The 20029-nt window shown below is 47.5% G+C and overlaps 1 protein-coding gene across 1 annotated transcript in view; it reads right to left on the bottom strand.

Moving 5' to 3' along the window:
* The window catches only part of PLB1 (phospholipase B1), an 84544-nt gene extending 81789 nt beyond the window's left edge, over positions 1-2755 (bottom strand). The window contains exon 1 of the mRNA XM_009649310.2: positions 2707-2755. Within this exon, the coding sequence (XP_009647605.2) occupies positions 2707-2755 (49 nt within the window). The remainder of the gene's footprint in view (positions 1-2706) is intronic.
* Positions 2756-20029: the final 17274 nt, after the last annotated feature.

The following is a 20029-nucleotide window of genomic DNA, read 5'->3' as shown; positions in this document are numbered from 1 at the left end:
GAATAAAGAAAATACAGTTATACTTCCATACTCTATCCTCCCAACTATGGGTGCTATGGTCTCCCTGAGCAAGCAATTACTTAATGTTGAAGAACTCCCTGAGACCTTTCTTCCATGAATTTGCCTATTTGTTTTCCTAACTCTTTCACACTTTTGGCTTCCTCCCAAGTCCTGTGGCAAAGGTGCTTCATCATTTAATTATGTGTTGAAAAAAACCCGTACTTTCTCATTTGTTAATAACTTGATCTGTTTCCTTGTTATTCTTGTAAAGAGCAGTCATTTCCCTGTTTCCACAATATTTACCATTTTGCATATGTCTCTAGGTCTTTACCATATACCTATCCATCCTTCTTCCAGGCTGAAGGGTCAGTCTGTTTGATCTCATGTGGAAGTTGTTTCATAAGTCTGAGCACTCTTCCCCTTTATTCTCCTCCTAGGTTTTTCCACATCTTTTTTGAGATGAAAAGTCTAGATGACTGTCAGGATGCAAGTGAGCTATGGACCTATACACAGCCACAGAAATGTGTTTTCTATACTGTTCTCGCCCTGACTCCTGAAATTGTTTGTGTCTCTAACTGTTATTAACACTGAGCTGATGTCTTCAGACAGGTATGTTCTTTGACCAAGCAGTATCTAATTTAGAGTTCACTACAGCCTACACATAGCTCGAGTAAGTTATCCCCATATATATTACTTTTAAGTTTTCATTCTGAGCATCCTGAATAGTTTTGCATCAGCAAACTAGCGTGCCCCCTTATCCAGATCACCTCCAAATACATGGAGAGCCCACACCTCAACATAGATCAGTATAAGCCTCTGCATGTTCACTCTCCCCTCTTCTCACAGTTTGAAAATTTGCAATCCTATCTTCAGTCCCCAGCTTTTAACCAGGGGTTCACAAAGGTGCCCTTGCCCTTTTACCATGACAGTTAGCTTCCTTAGGAGCTCTTGGTCCCAAGATTTATGGAAATCCAAATACACCCCAGCTGAATAATCAATCCAGGGGCACATGCCCATTGTCACGGATTTTCTTCATCAAATCCACGGGGAAGCTCCCCTGTCATATCATATTTACCCCAAATCAGTTCACTCTGTTCTTTACACTGCTATCACCAATTTGCCTAGCGCAGAAGCCAACCTTACTGCTTTTGTACTACTACCACTGCAGTTCCCTAGATGCTCCTAAAATGCAGCCCATTATAAAAACTGGTTTCACATTTGCTGTCTTCCATTCCTGACACCAATACTGATTCAATAAATAGTTTGCACCACACTTAATACAATGGACATGTTCATATTTCTGCTTGGCTCACTCCCTTGTGTGGATATCGTCTAATCCTGGCAGTTCTTCTACTATTTGCTATCAATTTGTTTAAGGATTTGACTGTTCCCCTGCTTTTCCCCTGTGCTGAAAGGCTCCAAGTGCAAGGCCTTTTTTAAACTCTTGCGCAGAGGACACCAAAGAAAAAAAGAATTTAATTTAGTTTTTTCTGTTGGGCTTCGGCTTTCTTCTATACATCAGTCAGCCCTAGACTCCTGTTTCAGATGTACTGGAAAAAGGATTTATTAGTTTTTATTCCTTCAACAATGATTCATTTTTGCCCCTTGGATTCATTCTTGTCTTGGCTGATTAAATTTTAACCTCTTTAGTTTTCTTAGCTTGCTTTGCATTTATGCTTTCCATAGAATGATTCTTTTAATTCTTGCTGCTCCCAGTTACCCCCTTACTCTACCATTTAATAATCCTAGTTTGTATTTTTAATTTTCTCAACATCACAAAAGAAAAAAAAAAACAAAACTAAAGTGTTTTTCTGACAATTTTCCCAAAATTTGGGAGAAAGATTCTACTCCTTCCTCCTTAGCTCTTATAGTTAATGTGCTTCAGCTAATAATTCTTACAGGCTGCTATCAAGCAGCATTTTTTCCTGAATAAATTTTCACAGGAACTGCAGTCACCATGCATCTTTTCCCCTAAATTAAAAAGCTCAAATGTGATCATTTCTTTCATTTATTTTAGGAACCAAAACCTCCTAACAGTTAGTTATCAGAGCACCTTATAGTCCTCTGAAAACACTTATCCTCACAGCCTACCAGTAAGAAAAAGCACTATTACTATTTATCATTACTTTCTTACAGGCAGAGACCTGAAGCACAGAGCCAACAAGGACAACACAAATACAGCATTTTTCATCCTAGAGCCCCTATGGAACTGTCATCTGGCACAAAACATGAACTTCACAGACCCAGTATAGGGAGCAACGGCTCCCCCCTACCCTGAATTTTGCAGAAATCTGAACAATGATGCCCTGAGTGCCAGTATGCTGCCTAACACAATCTTCTAGCACTGAAAAGAAGACTGTCATAGATATGAATTCAGAGAAAATCTCTGTCCCTGCTTGAATTTCTGCACCATTTGGGGACAGATCTCACTGTCAGTCTAATTATTTGATGATGTTTTTCTCAACAGAAAGCCTTAGTGCCTGCCTAAGATGCAGTCCATCCCCAGAAGGGTGCAAACCAATGCATATATCGTTATCGAAAATGATCAAACATACCCCAAATTACATGCAAGATCACAGTTTTACTCACAGATTTTCTTCATCCTGCTTCTAAGACTCCTGCTACACACCCACCTCGCAACAACTAAAAATATAGGTTCCTAAATACTCTCTAATTGGAATTTTCAAAGGGCCTTTCAAAACTTACCTTCTGAGGAGAGCAACCAAAGGAACAACAGGCCTAACAATAGCTTCATGATAAATGCCTCTATGAACTGATAATCCTGGAGCCCTGTCTGTTAGACGTTAAGGCTGCAAAGAAAGAAATTATCTTCTTTTTCCTCCTTTATATTTTGACAAGTTGATAACTCAGCAGCCATAAAATTTATTAGCCTCTTTACCTTTGGAAAGCAAAGCAACAATGGTATCTTATTTCAAAAACATGAGCAACCCCAGTTTATAAGTTGCCCCATCCAAGGGTCAAAGGAATACAGAAGCGGCACAGCTTCTCTCGCTTGTTCAGAGACAGCTGGTCACTTTTCAGGGTGACTCTCAGAAATATAAGGATCTAGCTCATGTGAGTCCTTTCCCAGCAGGGTCAAAGCTCTTCCAGACAATACATAACACATTAATTTGGCGTTACTCTGCCTCTACAAGGCAGGGAAGGAGCCTCTGTTCCCAAGGCAACAGGGGCAACCGAGCCCTATGTAACAGTCCACATCCACCTGAAGAGGAAGGCTGTGCTCTTCCTCTTATCTCCCTGCCTGCCTCTGCTCCTTTCCTGCCCTCAACCAGCCTCATACTGTGCCTGTCTCTCTTCCACTAGCTCCAGAACCACCAGCTCCTTCCTCAAGCTGATTTGACTTACTGAAACTCCAAACCCCAAAGCTTAACTGGCTGCCAGAGAGGTGTGAAGAACATCAGACGCAGCACAGAAGAGCAGGGGAGGATCACGATCCGACTCCATCATGCCTCAATGACAGTGTCAGCATCAAACCGCTGTCCTCGTACAAAACACCCAAGGGCCCTCTGGTCTTTTCCGAGCCCATCTACACCCAGATAGAGCTCCTACATGAATAATAGGAGGCTGCTTAAGTAAATAGCTTTAAATGCTTAAATAAGCCGCTGATACACCCATCTCAGGCGGTCTAACCCATCCTTCAGAGGGCTGTTTATTTCGGCTTTCTGTTTTTTCAAGACTGAAATTTGACATTCTTTGAAGGAACATGTTGGAGGTAGATCTTATGCCCACTTCACTTTTCAAAATACAGGAATGTAATATTAATTCTGAACATGAACAACTATTGTTCAGAGTGACACGCAAGGAGGAATCTGCATAGACAGGGGAAAACTTTCCTCCAGCCCCTGAGTCTCCAACCTCATCCCAGCACAAACATACCGTAGACCTCACCAGCAAAAGGGACTGCTCACCTCAGACATAGCAGCATGTTCAAGTCTGAAAGGGATGAGCTTATTCCACCTGGAGAGTCTCACAACCTGAAACATGGATTTTACACCCAGGCTCTTTTGACCAGTAAGGCAATGAAAAATTAGAAGCTTACTCACCGACAGGACACCACAGCATCCAGCAGCTCCCCTGCCCAGGCTGAGCTGAAATGGAGCTCCCAGGCAGGTGGGCAGGATGAGAGAGGTCCCAGGAGAGGCTGGTCAGGACTGTTATCACCTGTCAGTCAAAGTGGCATTGCACAGTCTCATCGTGGATGGGAGTTACCTTTGGTGGGTTTTGTCATTACATACAAGGGTTTGTGGCTGCTTCACTCCTCAACAGAAAGCTCTCATTATCAAGAAGTCTGACAAACAGACTTCTTAATGAGCTGGAAGTGTTTAAAATCCTAGAAAGTCTCTTCCTCATTGTACACCAAGCAAAACACGGAAAGGCAGATAGCATCAATTCATACATTTGCCATAAACCACAGCTCCAAGAGAAAGAGTTTAGCCTTTAGACACTGTGACATGCTCCAGAAGGGAAATAGCATTAACTTCAAGGCTTGTAAATCTTCTGTAAACACTCCTTCCCACCACTCAAGCATCAAAATAGCTCCTAGATTGAATACCAAATAGGAAGCAGCAGCAAAGATCAAACAAGTTTGCAAAAGGGAGAAGAGAGAATTTTCTCTTAGGTGTAGAAGGTGTCAGAGACAAATTAAAGCTTTTGCATTACTGCAAGGACAAAGCTAGATGCAGCTACAAAAGACATGGAAAGCTCCAGACCATGAGCCAACCCTCAGCTGATGGAATACCTTAGGGAACTACAGCCATGTAGCTAATTACCTAATGATCAACACAGAACATCTTGTGTCTTCCCTAAAGCACTTGCTGCTGCTCAGGTGGGACAAGGAGCTAGCTGGACCTCATAGCTAACCCTGCCTGAATTGTGTCAGTCGTCTTGCCACCTGCCGTGGGTGGAGAAGACTCATAACACAACTGGCACAAAAGAGCTTTACGTGGGAGTTGGTGGTGAAGAGCAGACGTTTTGTGCCTTTGCACATTCTCAAGCAAAGGACCTGTTTCACATGTCTAGGCCCAACAGCGCAAAACACCACAAAAACAAAAGTCAGAGCCTGGTTACAGCTTTCAAGTAAGCAACACTCAAACATAAACTCAAATACATGCACTAAAACATATTAGCCAAACTTCTTGGCCCATTGCTACATTTTTAGGTGGCTTATAATATACCTAGACCTTCACCTCTCATACCTGATATGGGCGTTATAGCTGGGAAAGCCAAAGGACTTTTCTACCTTGCCTTTAAGTTTTTCCTTATCTGCTCACTTAAACAGAGCTCTTTCCTGCATTCCTTTTACTGATACAGAATATTGCAAACCAGAAGCTCTGACAACCTATCTAGGTCTTCACCTATAGGACCAGTGTTTTAAAATACAAATAATGAATCTGTGGCTGCACATTAAAAGAGAAAAAACCAACACCAAAACAGACACAAAAAAACATAGCATTTGACCACTCATAATTAAACCCAAGATGTTTGTCACCATAAGCACATAGAAACATAGAATCATAGAATCACTTTGGTTGGAAAAGACCTTTAAGATCATCGAGTCCAACCTTTAACCTAACCCTGCCATCCCACCACTAAACCATGTCCCTAAGCACCTCACCTATTCTTCTTTTAAATACCTCCAGGGATGGGGACTCAACCACCTCCCTGAGCAGCCCATTCCAGAGCCTGACAACCCTTTCAGTGAAGAAGTTTTTCCTAAAGTCTAGCCTAAAACTGCCCTGGTGCAACTTCAAACTATTCCCCCTCATCCTACCGTCTGTTACCAGGGAGAAGAGGCCGACCCCCACCTCGCTACAGCCTCCTTTCAGGTAGTTGTAGAGGGCAATAAGGTCTCCTCCTCAGCCTCCTCTTCACACAGCCTTTTATGGAGTAAGTTAGGGAAGTAGCTTGCTCAGCTGCTAATAAGCAGGGGCCATATATCAGAGGATAGTGTAATTGCATCCACAAAACTGTCATATTACACTGGCATAGCAGAGGACTTGTTATGGAAATACAAAGCAGACTCTCCGTTTCCTTTGAAGATACAGCCTGTCTGTGACTTGTCAGTGCTTCAGCTAATCCTACTGTGTGGACAGGGCCTTAGATCTTGAATTTTATATTTAGGAAGCACATCCCTGAATTGTTCCATTGTCCTGGTTTCGGCTGGCATAGAGTTAATTTTCTTCCCAGTAGCTGGCATGGTGCTTTGCTTTGGATTTAGCATGAGAATAACATTGATAACTCACTGATGTTTCAGTTGTTGCTAAGCAGGGCTTACACTGGTCAAGGACTTTTCAGCTTCCCCTGCTCTGCCAGGGGCACAAGAAGCTGGGAGGGGGCACAGACAGCACAGCTGACCCCAACTGGCCAAAGGGCCCAGACCATATAATGTCATGCTCCGTGTAGAAACTGGGGGGAGTTGGTAAATGCTACTTGGGGATGGGCTCAGTATCAGTTGGTGGGTGGTGAGCAGTTGCATCACTTGTTTTTCCTGGGGTTTGTGCATCCTTTTTTGTTGCTTTCCTTTTCACAACAATTTATTATTATTATTTTATTTCAGTGATTAAACTATTCTTATCTCAACCTACGAATTTTCTTACTTTTGCCCTTCCAGTCCTCTCCCCATCCCACCAGGGCAGGAAGGGTGAGCAAGTGGCTGCGTGGGGCTTGGTTGCCAGCTGGGGTTAAACAACAACATCCATCTATGAGACCCCCATCTGTAATGGCCAGAACATGATAGGACTATGAAACTGTTAGGATTAAATCTTATACAACAGCAGGACATTTCACAGTTCCTCATGATGTTGTGCCATCACCTCCTGGTGTTGCTGGTAAATTTAGCGACCGCTCTGGACCTAAACAGCAGATCTTCCTCTACAGGAGAGTTCAGGGGAGGGTGAGGAGAAGTGAGGCCAAGGGCAGCCGGGGACATGAATCACAGGGCAGCAGCTCTGCAGCAGCAGGCAGGAGAGCTGCACAGCTGAAAGGAGGCTGCTACCACCTGCTGGAGAGAATGCAAACACTCAAGGGAAAAGAAGAACCCAAAAGTTAATTTAGCTGTTTCAGGCAGGAGTTGGGAAGCACCACTCTGCATATGGCAAGACTCCTGAAAGTGGGCAAAAAGCCTTGAAATACTTGGTGCCCTCCTCAAAAAAAAAAAAAAAAGCCAAGCTTCTGGAGTTGCAGATGAGGAGGATCTAAATTGTTTCTAAAATGCTTTTCAAAAAGAAATACCTGTAAAAACAAATGCAAACACAAAGCCTCAAATACAGTTCTTGAAAGTAAATTTTTCTGAGGTCAGCACATGACTAGGGCACCAGACCCTTCACTTGGATATTTGGGATTAGCAGAGGTGCTACAGAGACCTGAGCTGTAGTGCTAAATTAGTAAATAAGCAAGGTCACTGCTGAAGTTCTGCCCATGTTTTGGATGAGCTATGAAGCAGCAGCCTCCTGCTAACACCCAGCAGTAGCTGAAGGCAGCAACATTACAATGAAACGTCAGATACAAGGTTAATAAGTGAATGAAACTCAACATTTCTTCCTTGTGCCTGCAGGGAGGCACAACCTCCCACACAGATTGTTTGATTGCTTGGCAAGGGCACAAGCCCTTTAGCCACTGACCTGAGGCTGGCACCAAAGAAAAGCACAAGGTCCATCTCTGCAGGGTGTGCTCAACACTGCTGGGAAGCTGGCGGTGGTACCAGGGCTTTGATATAGGCAAGCTGCAGATCATGCCACAGGCTGAAATCCCCCCTGCTCCGCTGGGGCAGGAGCCCTGGGGCTGTGGGAAGGAAGAGGGAGGGTATCTTCCTGCTAGTCCTTGCCCTTCATGTAGGCCAGCTGAAGCCTGATGATGGCTGCAAGCCAGCTGAGGGTTCTGAACACACAGAGAACAGCAGAAGTCAAGATTTAAAGATCCTCTGCTAGAGACTCTTTACCAAACTTTCCATAGTGTGAGGATTTGTTTGAGTCTGTAAGCAGCAAAAAACTGGGGACTAAATACATCCTGTGGCCTCATCTTCAGCTGGCCCCTCAGTTACCAGATCAGGAGATAGTGTTCATTTCTGGAGAGCCCTTGTTTACAGTCACAGGCTCGGGAGAGTCCACCAGTGCTACCACAGCCTTGAGAGAGCAGCGCTGGCAGGAAGGCAGATAGCAAAGAGAAGCAGTCTGCCTGCCTCTGATAGATGGTGATGGCATTTTAGAGCAGGGACCAGAGAAGGTATGTTCTCTTCCTGTGCGTCTCTTTGCGAGTTCACTGATGCTCGCATCCAAAGTACCTAATTCTCCAAGATTTGCATGGAAATCAGGCACCTGAATAAATACCTCCATGAATTGAAGCCCAAGCCTCAAAGCAATGTGTTTCTCTGTAAAATAGATACACTACTAGTATTCCCTTTCTCCCATTCTTTTCCATTAAGTTCCAAAACTCCCCAAGCAGTGCCAGCTTTTTGCTGTTTGTATTCACACCACAAAGGGGCTCTGTTTTCAGTCAGCGCTGTAATTGCAGCAACCATGCGGGAAGCTCCTGACTCTCCTGTGCTCTCTGAAGCTCTTCCCACATGAAGGTACAACACACAGACACCGTGGGGTCAGCCCATCTAGGTGCCATGGTGTCCCAGACTTGCTAGTCCATCTACACACACCCCAAAACCCCTCTGTTTACCTGACTCCCCCACAGAAATTTCTCAGCCTGCCTCTACATGTCAGAAAACATATCCCTTTGACCTCAATGAGCCAGTCCCAGCTGCGCTATATTCCTTTTGCATCATTAATTCTTGTGCTGCCCTTAAAAAAGAGAAGACTACCAAAGTGGTAGCATAGTGGATGAGATGGGGAGAGGGGCTAAGGATGATTTTCCTCATAAGGGATGAGGCCATTTGACTCTTCTGGCTGCTGTTGCACCAAACACGTACAGACCTTTACACTCCAAGGTCCTTGAGGTTGATTAGTTTTCGTCCATATCCAGCAGAAGCACCTGGAGCCAGGAGCTTATGGCTCAGCGTGCTCCCTTTACATACTTTACACACCACGAATTGTGGCAAACACGTCCTCCCACCATAGCGTTCACCATCCATGCAATGCTTTGAGCTGTTCTCACCTGTTTTGTGGCTAAAAGGGCCAAATATGGGCAGTCCAGGTGCTCTGTGTCTTCTTGCTCACCAGTTCTTTCACCTGGTGAGTGGAACCACACTGGGGCAAGCCTAAGGGTAATGGATTCAGTGCTTAGCAAAGTGGGTTAAAAGGCCTTTGGTCACAGGCACACTTATTTTACTAAGGGACCATGCAAGGGCAAGCAGCTAAAGCCTTTGATAACTGCAAAGGGGTGAAAAGCTGAATTTCCTTTTGTGAGGCAAAGAAATCACAGGGGAACAACAGGCAAACACCATCAAGTCAACCTTACACCCAAAGTCACGCACACCTCAGCACTCCAGAACAGGGAGCGGCTAACTGGGCAGAAAATAAATAGGAGGGGTGAGCATACAGAAAGTATAGAAGCCAGTCTGGACTAGAAATATTTACAGTGCAGGGCGGAAAGGAATATCACTGCTCTGCCTGGAGCACAGGGCCAATTGCGCTGAAGGACCATTTGCATTTGGAGGGTCACGCTGGCTTTTGCCAGCTGTGACTCTCAGTTGCCACCAGAGGACACCAAATTCCTACATTTCCACTCCTGAAGCAATGTGTATCCGGACCCATCGGCTGGGAGTGGGGAAAAAAATGTAATGGCAGTGGAGCTGTAGCTCCAGTCCATAGGAGGGGATGCCCAGGCCAGGGGATTCTTGATGAGACCTGTGGTTGTCCAGGTGTACAACAGCACAACAGTAGCTCCCTTACAGTCAGAAGCCAATTTCAAACTTGCATGTTTTCAGCAACCGCACACTCAGAAGACCAGTAATAATACAGAAAATATCAGTGATTCAAACCAACTCTAGATGATCAGGGACCAAAAGCCCCTGCCAGCTAAACAGATGCTCTTATTCCATATTTCCATTGAAAGAGCCTTCCAAAATTCACAGCTTTGCCAGGCTTCATCCTGACATTTCAGCTGAATATTGCAAGAATGCCACCAAGTGCTAGAGGCCTTTGTTTTTAAGACAGAAAGGCTGGGCTCTGGAACCAGCTACAAGTGCAGGCATGGGCCTGTGCATACGATTTTCTGAAGAATTAATCTGCACTTATTATTTCAAGTGATCTCAATAAATTGCAAAAGCTGCTCAGAATCAACTGGATAAAATTCAATAAAAACACAGCAAAGTACTATGATTGGGAAGAAGAAATTAAGTGCACAAATGAACGACTTGGAATAATTGGTTAAGCAGCAGTACTACACAAAAGGATCTGGAGGAATTAGAGTGGATCATATAATGAGTCAACGGTATGCTGCTGTTGCAACAAAAACAAATGTTTATTTTGGGATATGTTAAAGGAGTGTCATGAGTATGTCACAAAAGGTCATTATAATGCTTTATCGCAAAAAGAGTGCTCGCTGATGCTAAACCTTATGCCAAATTTGGGGCACAAAATGCTTTCAGAAAGATGGAGTTTAGAGCAGACCAGCCAGCCCAACAGGAAGCTTAAGAAACCCTGAGGAAAGCTGGAGGGACTGGGAGAGAGGAGGAGAGTGAGGATGGCCGCCCCAAACGCAGGGGCCTGTTCTAGCCAGCAGCAGCTATCATGCATCTGTTTTCCCTAGCGGCTGAGAAGACAGATGCACAGAGGGGTCCCAGATCAGTGCAGAACAAAGACAGACACCAAACCCAGGGCTAGTTTGGGTTTCATCTCAACAGGCATCTCTGGTTTTCTTACTTAAGAGGGAAGGCATGCAGGTGGGGGATGGGAGGGGTCACAAGTTTTTATGTGACTGTCAGTGACAACCTGGAAACTTGCTTTCAGGTGAGGAATGGTCCTTTTAACACAACAAAGTGGCACACCCAGGAGTGCATACACAGACCACACCTACTGGAGCCAGCTTCCACAGGGTTGTTTGTACAGGAGAAACTGAAGACTGGAGATGGAGCTTCCTTTTTGCCCATTCCTCCCCCAGGTCAACCTGAACTTATGAATAGCATGGCAAGGCTGGTCGCACATTACTGCTTTCTGTGGCTCCTGGGGACCTTTGTGGTCCGGCTAGTCCCACAGCTGCTGTTGGATTCCCTCCCCTTAGACCTGGTTTCCACTAAGCAGCTAAACAAATTGGCCACATCCCCATCCAGCAAAGGCCTTAAGCACATGCTTAAATTTAAGCCTGAGCTTCAAACAAAGTGTGTGTTCAATGCCTTCTGCAAACAAGGCCTTAACCTTCAAAAACATGGATAAAACAACTTTTCACTCTAGTTAGGCTCAAACACTTTCCTCAGACTCCTTCAAGTCGAGTCTACCACCTCTCTGACACTGAAATAGATGCCTTGCATAAGAAGACTCTCTTGCTTCCTCTCTGCTGTAACTCATCAGCTCTTCCCTGCTCCAGGGCACGTATCTCTAGGGACAGATGAGATCTATTCCTGTTTGTTACTATGCAGACCTAGATCTCAGCAGCAGCGATAAAGGCCCTTGCACATCCTAGCTTGCTTTCTGATACTTCCCTTTTCTCTGGAATTCATACTCCTCAGCCACCCTCGCTCCCTTCCCCCTTCCCTGTGTGCTCATACTTCTGGAAAGATGACTGAAGGCTAACTAATGAGTAAGACGCTGCTGCACGTCATCGCCTGTCTGCTGCAAGAAGGGGTGAACAAGTTCGTTTGTCCACAGGTTAAAGTGAGGTTGCCATCCAAACAAGGAGCATGTAATTGGGAGACCAAGCAGTGGGAAACCTGCCTTCTCTTCTCTCTCGTCTGGAGCATTTAATTTCTCTTGTTTTCTTCATTGCATACACCACTTTATGCCTGCACAGCATCTTTCAAGCAAGGATCTCAAAGGGCTTCGCAGACCTTAATTAAACCTCATAAATCCCTAATTGATAGATGAAAATTCTGAGTCACAAAAAGGTGAAGTGATGTGCTCATGGTGAAACAGTGATTCAGTTGCAGAGTTTGGAGCCGGGATGTGGTGATCCCAGGCCAGTACTCAGCATCTTCCCCACTCACCAGAATTTATGGAAGACATAGATCTGCTAGGAGAGCACGTTCAACAGCTGCCTGGCACAGCTCCCAGAGGCCATTCAGTCACTGGTGGGGAACAAGCATCAATGGCGTTTGGCACTGCAGTACCCAGAACTGGCTAAGAGTGGAGGCCGGGCCGCAGGAGAACTATATAAAAAAAGGGAAGAGCCCCAACCACCCCGCTCCCCACTGCTGTGACCCCAAAGCCTGCCTGGGGCGTGGTTAGTAGCCATTTCCAAGCAGCAGCCATGGGACAAGGCCAGTCCCTTTGCCCTCCCAAAATGGCGGCCTGGCAGGGGGAGGGTCTCCATGCCCTGATAAATGGCTGTAGGAGCAATGTCAGACCCAGCTTCAGGCTGGCGTGGGTGCCCACCATGGACCCGCAGGGGCACAGCGCAGCCTGTGCCGGGGGGGACCTGGCCCACACACCCAAGCCAGCTCCTGGCTGTCAGGTGGCCCCGGGCAAGTCCCTTTTCTCCTCCATTTCCCTCCCCAGCCTTTGTTTCCATGTCTGAAGCCTGTAGGCCCAGCAGGGCAGAGACCCTGGGCATTTGCGCAGCGTGGCCCCAGCCAGGCCCAGCCGGCATGGTGGGATGGCGTGGCCCTGACGGTGTGGCCCTGCCGCCCCGGCCCGGCCGCCTGTCCCACCTCGGTGCCAGGGAGCCAGTCCCTCTCGGTGGACATCATCACAGGCTGGTTTCCAATTATAGCATTTCAGGGCTGCGATCGTGTTTAATTGTCTGAGTTTTATAAACACTAAACGGCCTTGGCTGACGCCCGAGTTAATGATCCCCTGCAGAAGCGACTTTGGCCGGCCGGCTCCCAGCCGGGCCCTCGCCACGCCCGCCAGAAAGGGTCAATTAAAAAAAAGACGGGAGAGGATAAAAACACAGAAACGCGACTTAAAAGATGATGCTGCATCTGAGGAAATGACACATCACTCCTTCCTATCTGCGAGTGATCGGCAATGCTGCTGCTGAGCTGGGCTGTCCTGAAGGCACCAAAGGGAAGGCTCAGCTCCTCAACTCCACCTGCCTGCAGCTGGGCGGCTGCCCCCACACCTGAGCACCCCTTCCCACCGTCCCAGTGACTGCCCGGACGAGGGTCCAACGACGGCAGAAGACGGCAGGACAAGCAGTGCAAGTCACCTAACCATGTCAAGCCTATGTTTCCTCCCTTCAGGTTTTTCCCCCCATTAATATCAACAAAGAAAAAAAAAAACCCCAACATAACCCACCTCAAAAATGCAAACAGAATGAAAAATCCCACAAGAGTAAATAGCCAAGGCTTTTATGTTAATGCAAGAGTCGCTGACAGCATCAAAACAAAGGAAAAATCTCTGGGTCAAATTTGCAACTGATGTAAATAAGCCTATTGAGTTTCAACAAGGAGCACTGGCTTTCATACAGTACGTACATATGTACATACGCTCCCCTCGGCCCCCTCCGCTAATGCATCCCAGCTCAGTGGCACGAATGAGACTGGAAGGGGAGCAGATGACACTCTGGTGTAATTTGTACAGATGCACCACTAAAGCTCGGCATTTCTATTTCAGAAAAAAAAAAAAAAAAACCAAACCAAAAAAAAAAACTGGGTGAGCACACAGCTGCAAGGCAGCCTGGGTAATTGTGCAATGCTGGGAACTCTTAGGTAGTTAATAATTATACTCAACCTTCGGTCTAGTTCCTAACAACACCCCTAGGCGTGTCGCTCTTACAGAATAAGGGCACACGCCCTGCTGTGTCTCCTTGCTTAACAGGAACACAAAGTACAGTAGTAGGAGGTGTTTCCTTGAACTCTGAACAATTGGACATTTAAGGATTAATTACTGTTAAGGAGCTTTGGACTGGCAAACACACTAACTCAGCTCTTGGCTGCGTCTCCCAGCCAAGTTCTCTCAGTCATCCTAATTAGACATTCTGATACCATCTTTAATTATATGATCTCACATACTATTTTTTTTCCCCCCCTTCTTTTTTTTTTTTTTTTTTTTTCCCTCTTACACCGAACCCATGTCTTGTGCAGCACACCGAGCGGGCAGAGCACGGAGGGCTGAACCTGCAGCGAGGAAGGCACCTGGCCAGGCATCGCACCCCCCAGACTCGCTTGGTGCAGCAGCAAGCCCATGCACCCCTGGGAGCCGAGGTGGCTGGGTCCCGAGCTCCCTGCGCTGCTGAAAACACCCCGGGTCTTTCACAAGAGGGAGGAAAGCATCGAGCCTGCTGCAGCTCCCTTGCTGCTGTGGGCAAGACGGGACTTATACTGTATTTGTCAGTATTGACTGCAGCCCGGCTGGAAAAATCCTGCGCCGAGTGGTATCCCGCGCCAGCCGCAGTGAATGCGTGTGTGTGCACATGTATACACACACACGCTCTCCTGTACACACCTTGATCTTGTTGAAACAACAGGAGGAGCATAGTGCGTGCTATTAATGTTTTTCTCCTTTGTAAACACTGTATCACTGGGGCGACGCTCCTGCGTCCCAACTTGCAGCACCTAGTGGTGCTACGAGCCTGGCGCCCTCCCATCCCCCTTGCCCCAGCGCCTGCCAAAAGCTGCTGAAGCTCCTTCGCATTCAAGCTGGTCCTGTCAGTCTGCAACATCCTTCCTAGGAAGGGACCTGGCTACGTCTTAGAGTCACTAACCCGATGTGGCCTTGGCTTCTGTGCGCTGCTGTTTGCTGCCCACCCTCCCACAGGCCCCCCCCCTTCCCCCAGATGCAAGGAGGGAAGTTTTGGGTGGCGTGCTTTCAACTGAAACGCTGCTCTGCTGAGCTGGAAACTCAGTATACCCTGAGGTCAGCCGAGGTTCACTAAGCTGAGGAACTCCTTAAATGGTATAGTCTGAAAAGCCGTCTCCCTTCGTCTTTGTGAGCGGCGCAGGGATGGATAGGCGAGTTCTCAATGGGACCCTTTCCTAAATGCTAGGCCCCCAACTTTGCATGACTGGGGAGGCAAGGAGGCAGCCGCAGCCTCCCTGCTTTCCCCAGTGCTAGCCTGCTCCTTGGAAATAGCTCCAAGATCCACCCCTGCCTCTACCTGCCAGCAGAACTGGTTGGCCTCAGCAGGGAGTGTGCATGGCACCCGCGCCTGCACTGTGCTCCTGGGGCTGGCAAGCCTGGCACGCGCCCCGGCAGGGTCTCTGCCCATCCTCCTCTAGGGTCTGGGCTAGCCTGCGGGTGTAAGTGCTGCTGAGTGCTTCACCAACTCCTCCAAAATCAGGGAGGAGAAAAGGAGGACCTGGCTGTCCCCAGGCAGGCAGCAGTACCCCACACAGGGAGGAGCCCTCTCCTCCCAGCTCCTTGGCGTTCCTCCCTAATTCAGAGTCAACATAATGGGGCCGAGATGGCGCCATTGATCTTGCTGGGCAGGCGGAGCCACTGCACTGTAGGGATTAGTAATGGCTTTCTTCCCCACGGCACCCGGTCACAGGATTCAACCCTTCGTACAGCCCCGTGGTGGAAACAGTCTTCCTCCCTCCCCGCCACCAGAAATGTGCCTGTGGAGCAGTCGCTGGTTTTGGGGAAGGGAGCAATGGCAGCAGCTGCACAGGAGCTGGAGCCAAGGGAGAAAAGGAAAACAAAACAGGGACCAGATAGTCACCATGGGTGGAGGACAGATCTACCCCACCAAGGCAGCCAACCATACACTTAAGAGTGATTCCCTTCCTTCCAGCACCCTAGGACAGGCATGTGACGCAATCAAGGACCTCCTACATTCAAGATGCCTCTTGGGGAGCTGTGGGTTGCCAAGACCTTCACTGTACAGCTCCCTCTGCTCTGTGCCACCACAGCACAACCTTGCTCCTCACAGCTGCCTGGGGAAGACCTGGTCAGGAGTGACTGTGGCTCCAGCAAACCCCCACCTTCACCAGGAAAAGCATCACTCCAGGATGAGCACCCATCCCAGCTGCAGGTGCCAGCAGAAGAGCACACTCAAGGTTAAGGAGAGCACCTGAAGCTGATGTTTTGAAGGTGTCACTCTCCTTTCCTATTCCCTCCCTTTCACCACAGACAGTGTCACAGGCAGATCTTTGTTTCCTCAGCTGCCAGAAGTGGAGAAGGTAATTAGATACCAGTATGGCCTCAGAACATTGCTCAGCGTGGAGATTTAATCACAGTCCTTGTGGCTCATAAACACAATGTTCAATTGGAGGCTACAAAAGGCAGCCAACATCTCCCATCGCCCCTGTGACCTGCAGCAGCCGGGGAGGAGCGGAGGGCTGCAGCCCTGTAAGTCAGCACCAGCCTAAAACGAAGGCTCCAGCAGCCAACTCCTGCTGCATGAGGCTCTGGTGCTGCTCGCTGCTGGTGCTGATGCCCTGCCCTAAGCCCTGGCTTTGAAGGGTCAGAGCAGAGCTGTGCCTGGCTAGACCATAGGACAGTCTTGGATGTGGAGGGATCATGAGCTTACCTTTCCCCCTAGATTACTGGAGACATTCGTGGGCCTCTGGCATGTAACTTCTTTTAAGCCCACAGGCTGGCGTCTGCTGCTCTATCCTCATTAACATGAGATAAACAGTTTCAAAACTAAGTTAAGTGCATTTCAGAGTAGTAATATGATGGAAGCAACTGAAATAGGAATTAGGCAAATTTGAGCGTCCAGTGCTTGAATAACTCGAGCTACCTAAAGGGAAACCACTAACCTATTTCTTCTTCTCTTTCCCCAAAATCAGCATCATCATCTGCTGTGACTGCTCACATCAGTAATCACCAGCATGAGCATGTGTCATCACTGGGAGCCACTGATGAATTTCCCCAACTCTGGGAGCCCATTTAGGGTGACAGAAAGGGGGTGGGGGGTCAGGGGGAGCGTCTGTGCTCAGCTGATGGATTGTGCCTGACCCATGAGCTCACCTAGGATCACTGGCTGAAGAGCCGTATTTACATTTCCAGAGAACTTGAAAAACAGCTTCTGCCTGACAGAGGAAAAAACGGTTAGAGAGCCTGCGAGAGGCAAGCAGGCAACAGTTCCTGGCACTGCTTGTGAACTTGCAGAGTTGTACAGTCATTTGTGGGATGCAGGGTCTAGATTACGGCCATGTAAGGCCTGTCTCCCTCTCTTCCCCAATGCTAGTCTGTGGAATGGAGAATGCAAAATAAAAAGGGAAATCTGAGACTCACACTGTGGCAGGCTGAACAGTTTACATTCTTGTCTGCCATGATATCCTCCTCCCAGCTTAGTCCTTATCTGCTTGACCTCGCATAGCCAGCATCAAAAAAGCTGATGTTTAGTACAGAGGAATTCTGGAGTTCAAATGAGATAGCACTGCAAAGGGGAAAGAAATATGGTCGCAGTATACTCCTTCTGGACTATATGAAATCAAAAGCAGAAACACAGAGAAGTTGAGGTTGGCAGGCAACTCTGGAGAGTGTCTAGTCCACCCCCCTGCCCAAGCAGGGTCAGTAAGAGCAGATTGCTTGGAGCTGTGTCCAGTCAGGTTTTGAATGCCTCTGAGTATGGTGGCTCCACAAACCTCTCTGGACAACCTATGCTGGCATTTGACCACCTCCACAGGGAAAAAGTTCTTTTCGTGTCCTCTTATTGCAAATTAGGACCATTGCCTCTCATCCCGTCGCTTGGTACTACTGGGAAGAGTCTAACCGAATCTCCTTTGCTCCCTAACCCCATTGGGTATTTGCATACCTTGGTAAGATCCTCCCTGAGCCTTCTTTTCTCAAAGCCAAACAACCCCAGCTCTCTTGGTCTCTCCTCCCAGCCTTGTCCTGTCTTCATCAAGGAAAATCTCCCCGAGGTGTCTCGGATCTCACTGCACTGGAACACACAGAGAAAACCTTCTTTTAAACCTCAGCCTTATGAGAGAGTGCCACCCAGGGTGACAGTCTACCTGTATTGCTCCTTGTGCTGACAGTGGCCAAGTTCTGCTGACTGGGGGCCTCACCTGCGCCAAGTAAGGCAGAGCAGAAAACACTGGTCTCTCGCAACTGAATTCAAGAGCTTGTTATGACGACATAAAACTTCAGGGAGATCAGGTCATAGACATCAGTAGGAGTAGGGCCTTACGATGGTGGTGTTTTTTTAAAAAAATGCATCATTTTTTCCACTTTGGGGTATCTGATGCAATAACCATGTCACAGTTTTCCTCTGTCACATCCTTCCCACATGACAGTGGAAACATCACTTCAAACCAGCATTCTGGATGCTCTCCTTTCCCCCACACTCCCACCCCAGCTCTGCTTGCCGTTAAGCTTTCTTCAGGTTTAACACATGCTTATTCTTTCCATTGACTGCAGAATTTCTACAGTGTTGCTATAGCTGCTCCTGCAGATTCTAGACCAAATTAAAAAAGCAAAAAAAAAAACCAACAAAATCACCAAAGGTCTTAATCTGACAACTTGCCATCTCTGGCATGATATATTGAGGCCACTCCTCTGGGCTTGTGCTTGCCACAAAAGCTCTGCCCCAGGTAGGGTCTCCCCTCCACTGAATTTTGAAGACCAGGCTACCTACTGCCTAAACCTGCTACACACTTCCTAGAGAGATGAGCCAGTTCTTGGTACTTCACTAAGAAACATGACCATGAGGAAAGTCCAGAGATGAGTCTCGCATCACGGGGAGGGGACAAGCAATAAAGGACTGTGAGCCTCTCTCAGTTCTTGCACACAATAAAGACATCATTGGGACATATACAATCCTGATGGAAGAGTTGTTGGTGCAGACGCTGCTCACATCCTTTCTTTGCAAAAGGAACAGGCAATTGCTCTTCCAACACAACTCCGCCTGGGAACAAACACCTGCCCCATGGTAACGCAGAAGATCCCTCACTTACATGACAAGGCCTGGGCATCACAGAGTGGAGGGAGGGTGAACCTGTTTCAGAAGAAGGGGAAATTCCCTAAGTGAGGTGGAGATCTAAAACAAGATGAGGATGTCGGGAAAAACACAGTTTCCATGTCAGTGTGGTAGAATTTGGCCTCCCACAGCTAGAAGACTGGTGGAAAACAGTTCACTCTGCTGTGTAATTTCATCCTTCAAAACCAAATTATAGTAACTGGCGCGGACATTCCAGCGTCTGCAAGCTAATGATGATAAAAGGCAGTCGCAACCAGCGAGCACTTGGAGGAAATCAGTGGGAGGCCTACCCTCACAACCAGCATTTGCAGACAAGTGATGTTAAGCCCTTTCGAAGGGTGCTGTCAGCAAACAGGAGCTTCAGGAGCCTTCAGGTTGGTAGGAGGCAAGCAAGAACCTATCCTCCTGCTAGCCTTTTTTTGGGAGGGGGGCGGAGGGGCGATATGCTGCCAAAGGAGCCGGTTTGACAAAAATCGAGGCTGGATGCCTCTCTGCACCAGCGTAACGGGAAAGCCCTTCGTGAGGCAGGAAATCCTGGAGGCACTCCCCTTCAAGAAAGCTTGTGTGCAGTAGAGATCAAAAGGGGACTCCCCCATGCCTGAGGCCCCATGGAGATAGATATTAAGAGATGATGCTCTTGGGTCCTGTGGCATATTTGCTTGTAATTGCCATGCCCCCCCTCTCCCTGAATAACTACCTTTTACCTTAGGCCCTCCGGGACGAGTGCATTTGGAAAAAGCCTCCCAAAAGCTCTCCCTCACTCCCTGAGCCATCCTTGACCCCCGTGGGGCACCCTTAAGGCTGCCTCCGGTTCTGCAGCCCCAACCATCCTGTGTCAACTTCGTGTCAGCTTTCCTACAGTATGGATTCCTGACCGCTGAGCTCACTTCACACAGGCATATGCATGTATTCCCCGTTCTGGTGACTGATACCTTCAGCATTCCCCATGACTTCACAAATATTTTCGTACACCAGCCACATAACTTACTCTGACATCTCTCATCTCCTTCCCCATGGCACTGTGGGAACACAGGGGTTTAAAAAAAAAAAAAAAAAAAAAAAAAAAAAAAAAAAAAATAGAGGGTACAGACACAAA

This window comes from Egretta garzetta, unplaced genomic scaffold (assembly GCF_000687185.1).
Source record: "Egretta garzetta isolate BGI_Z169 unplaced genomic scaffold, ASM68718v1 scaffold561, whole genome shotgun sequence".
Taxonomy (NCBI): Eukaryota; Metazoa; Chordata; class Aves; order Pelecaniformes; family Ardeidae; genus Egretta; species Egretta garzetta.
Note: the sequence above shows the minus strand (reverse complement) of the source record. Positions and strands in the feature narration are given on the sequence as shown.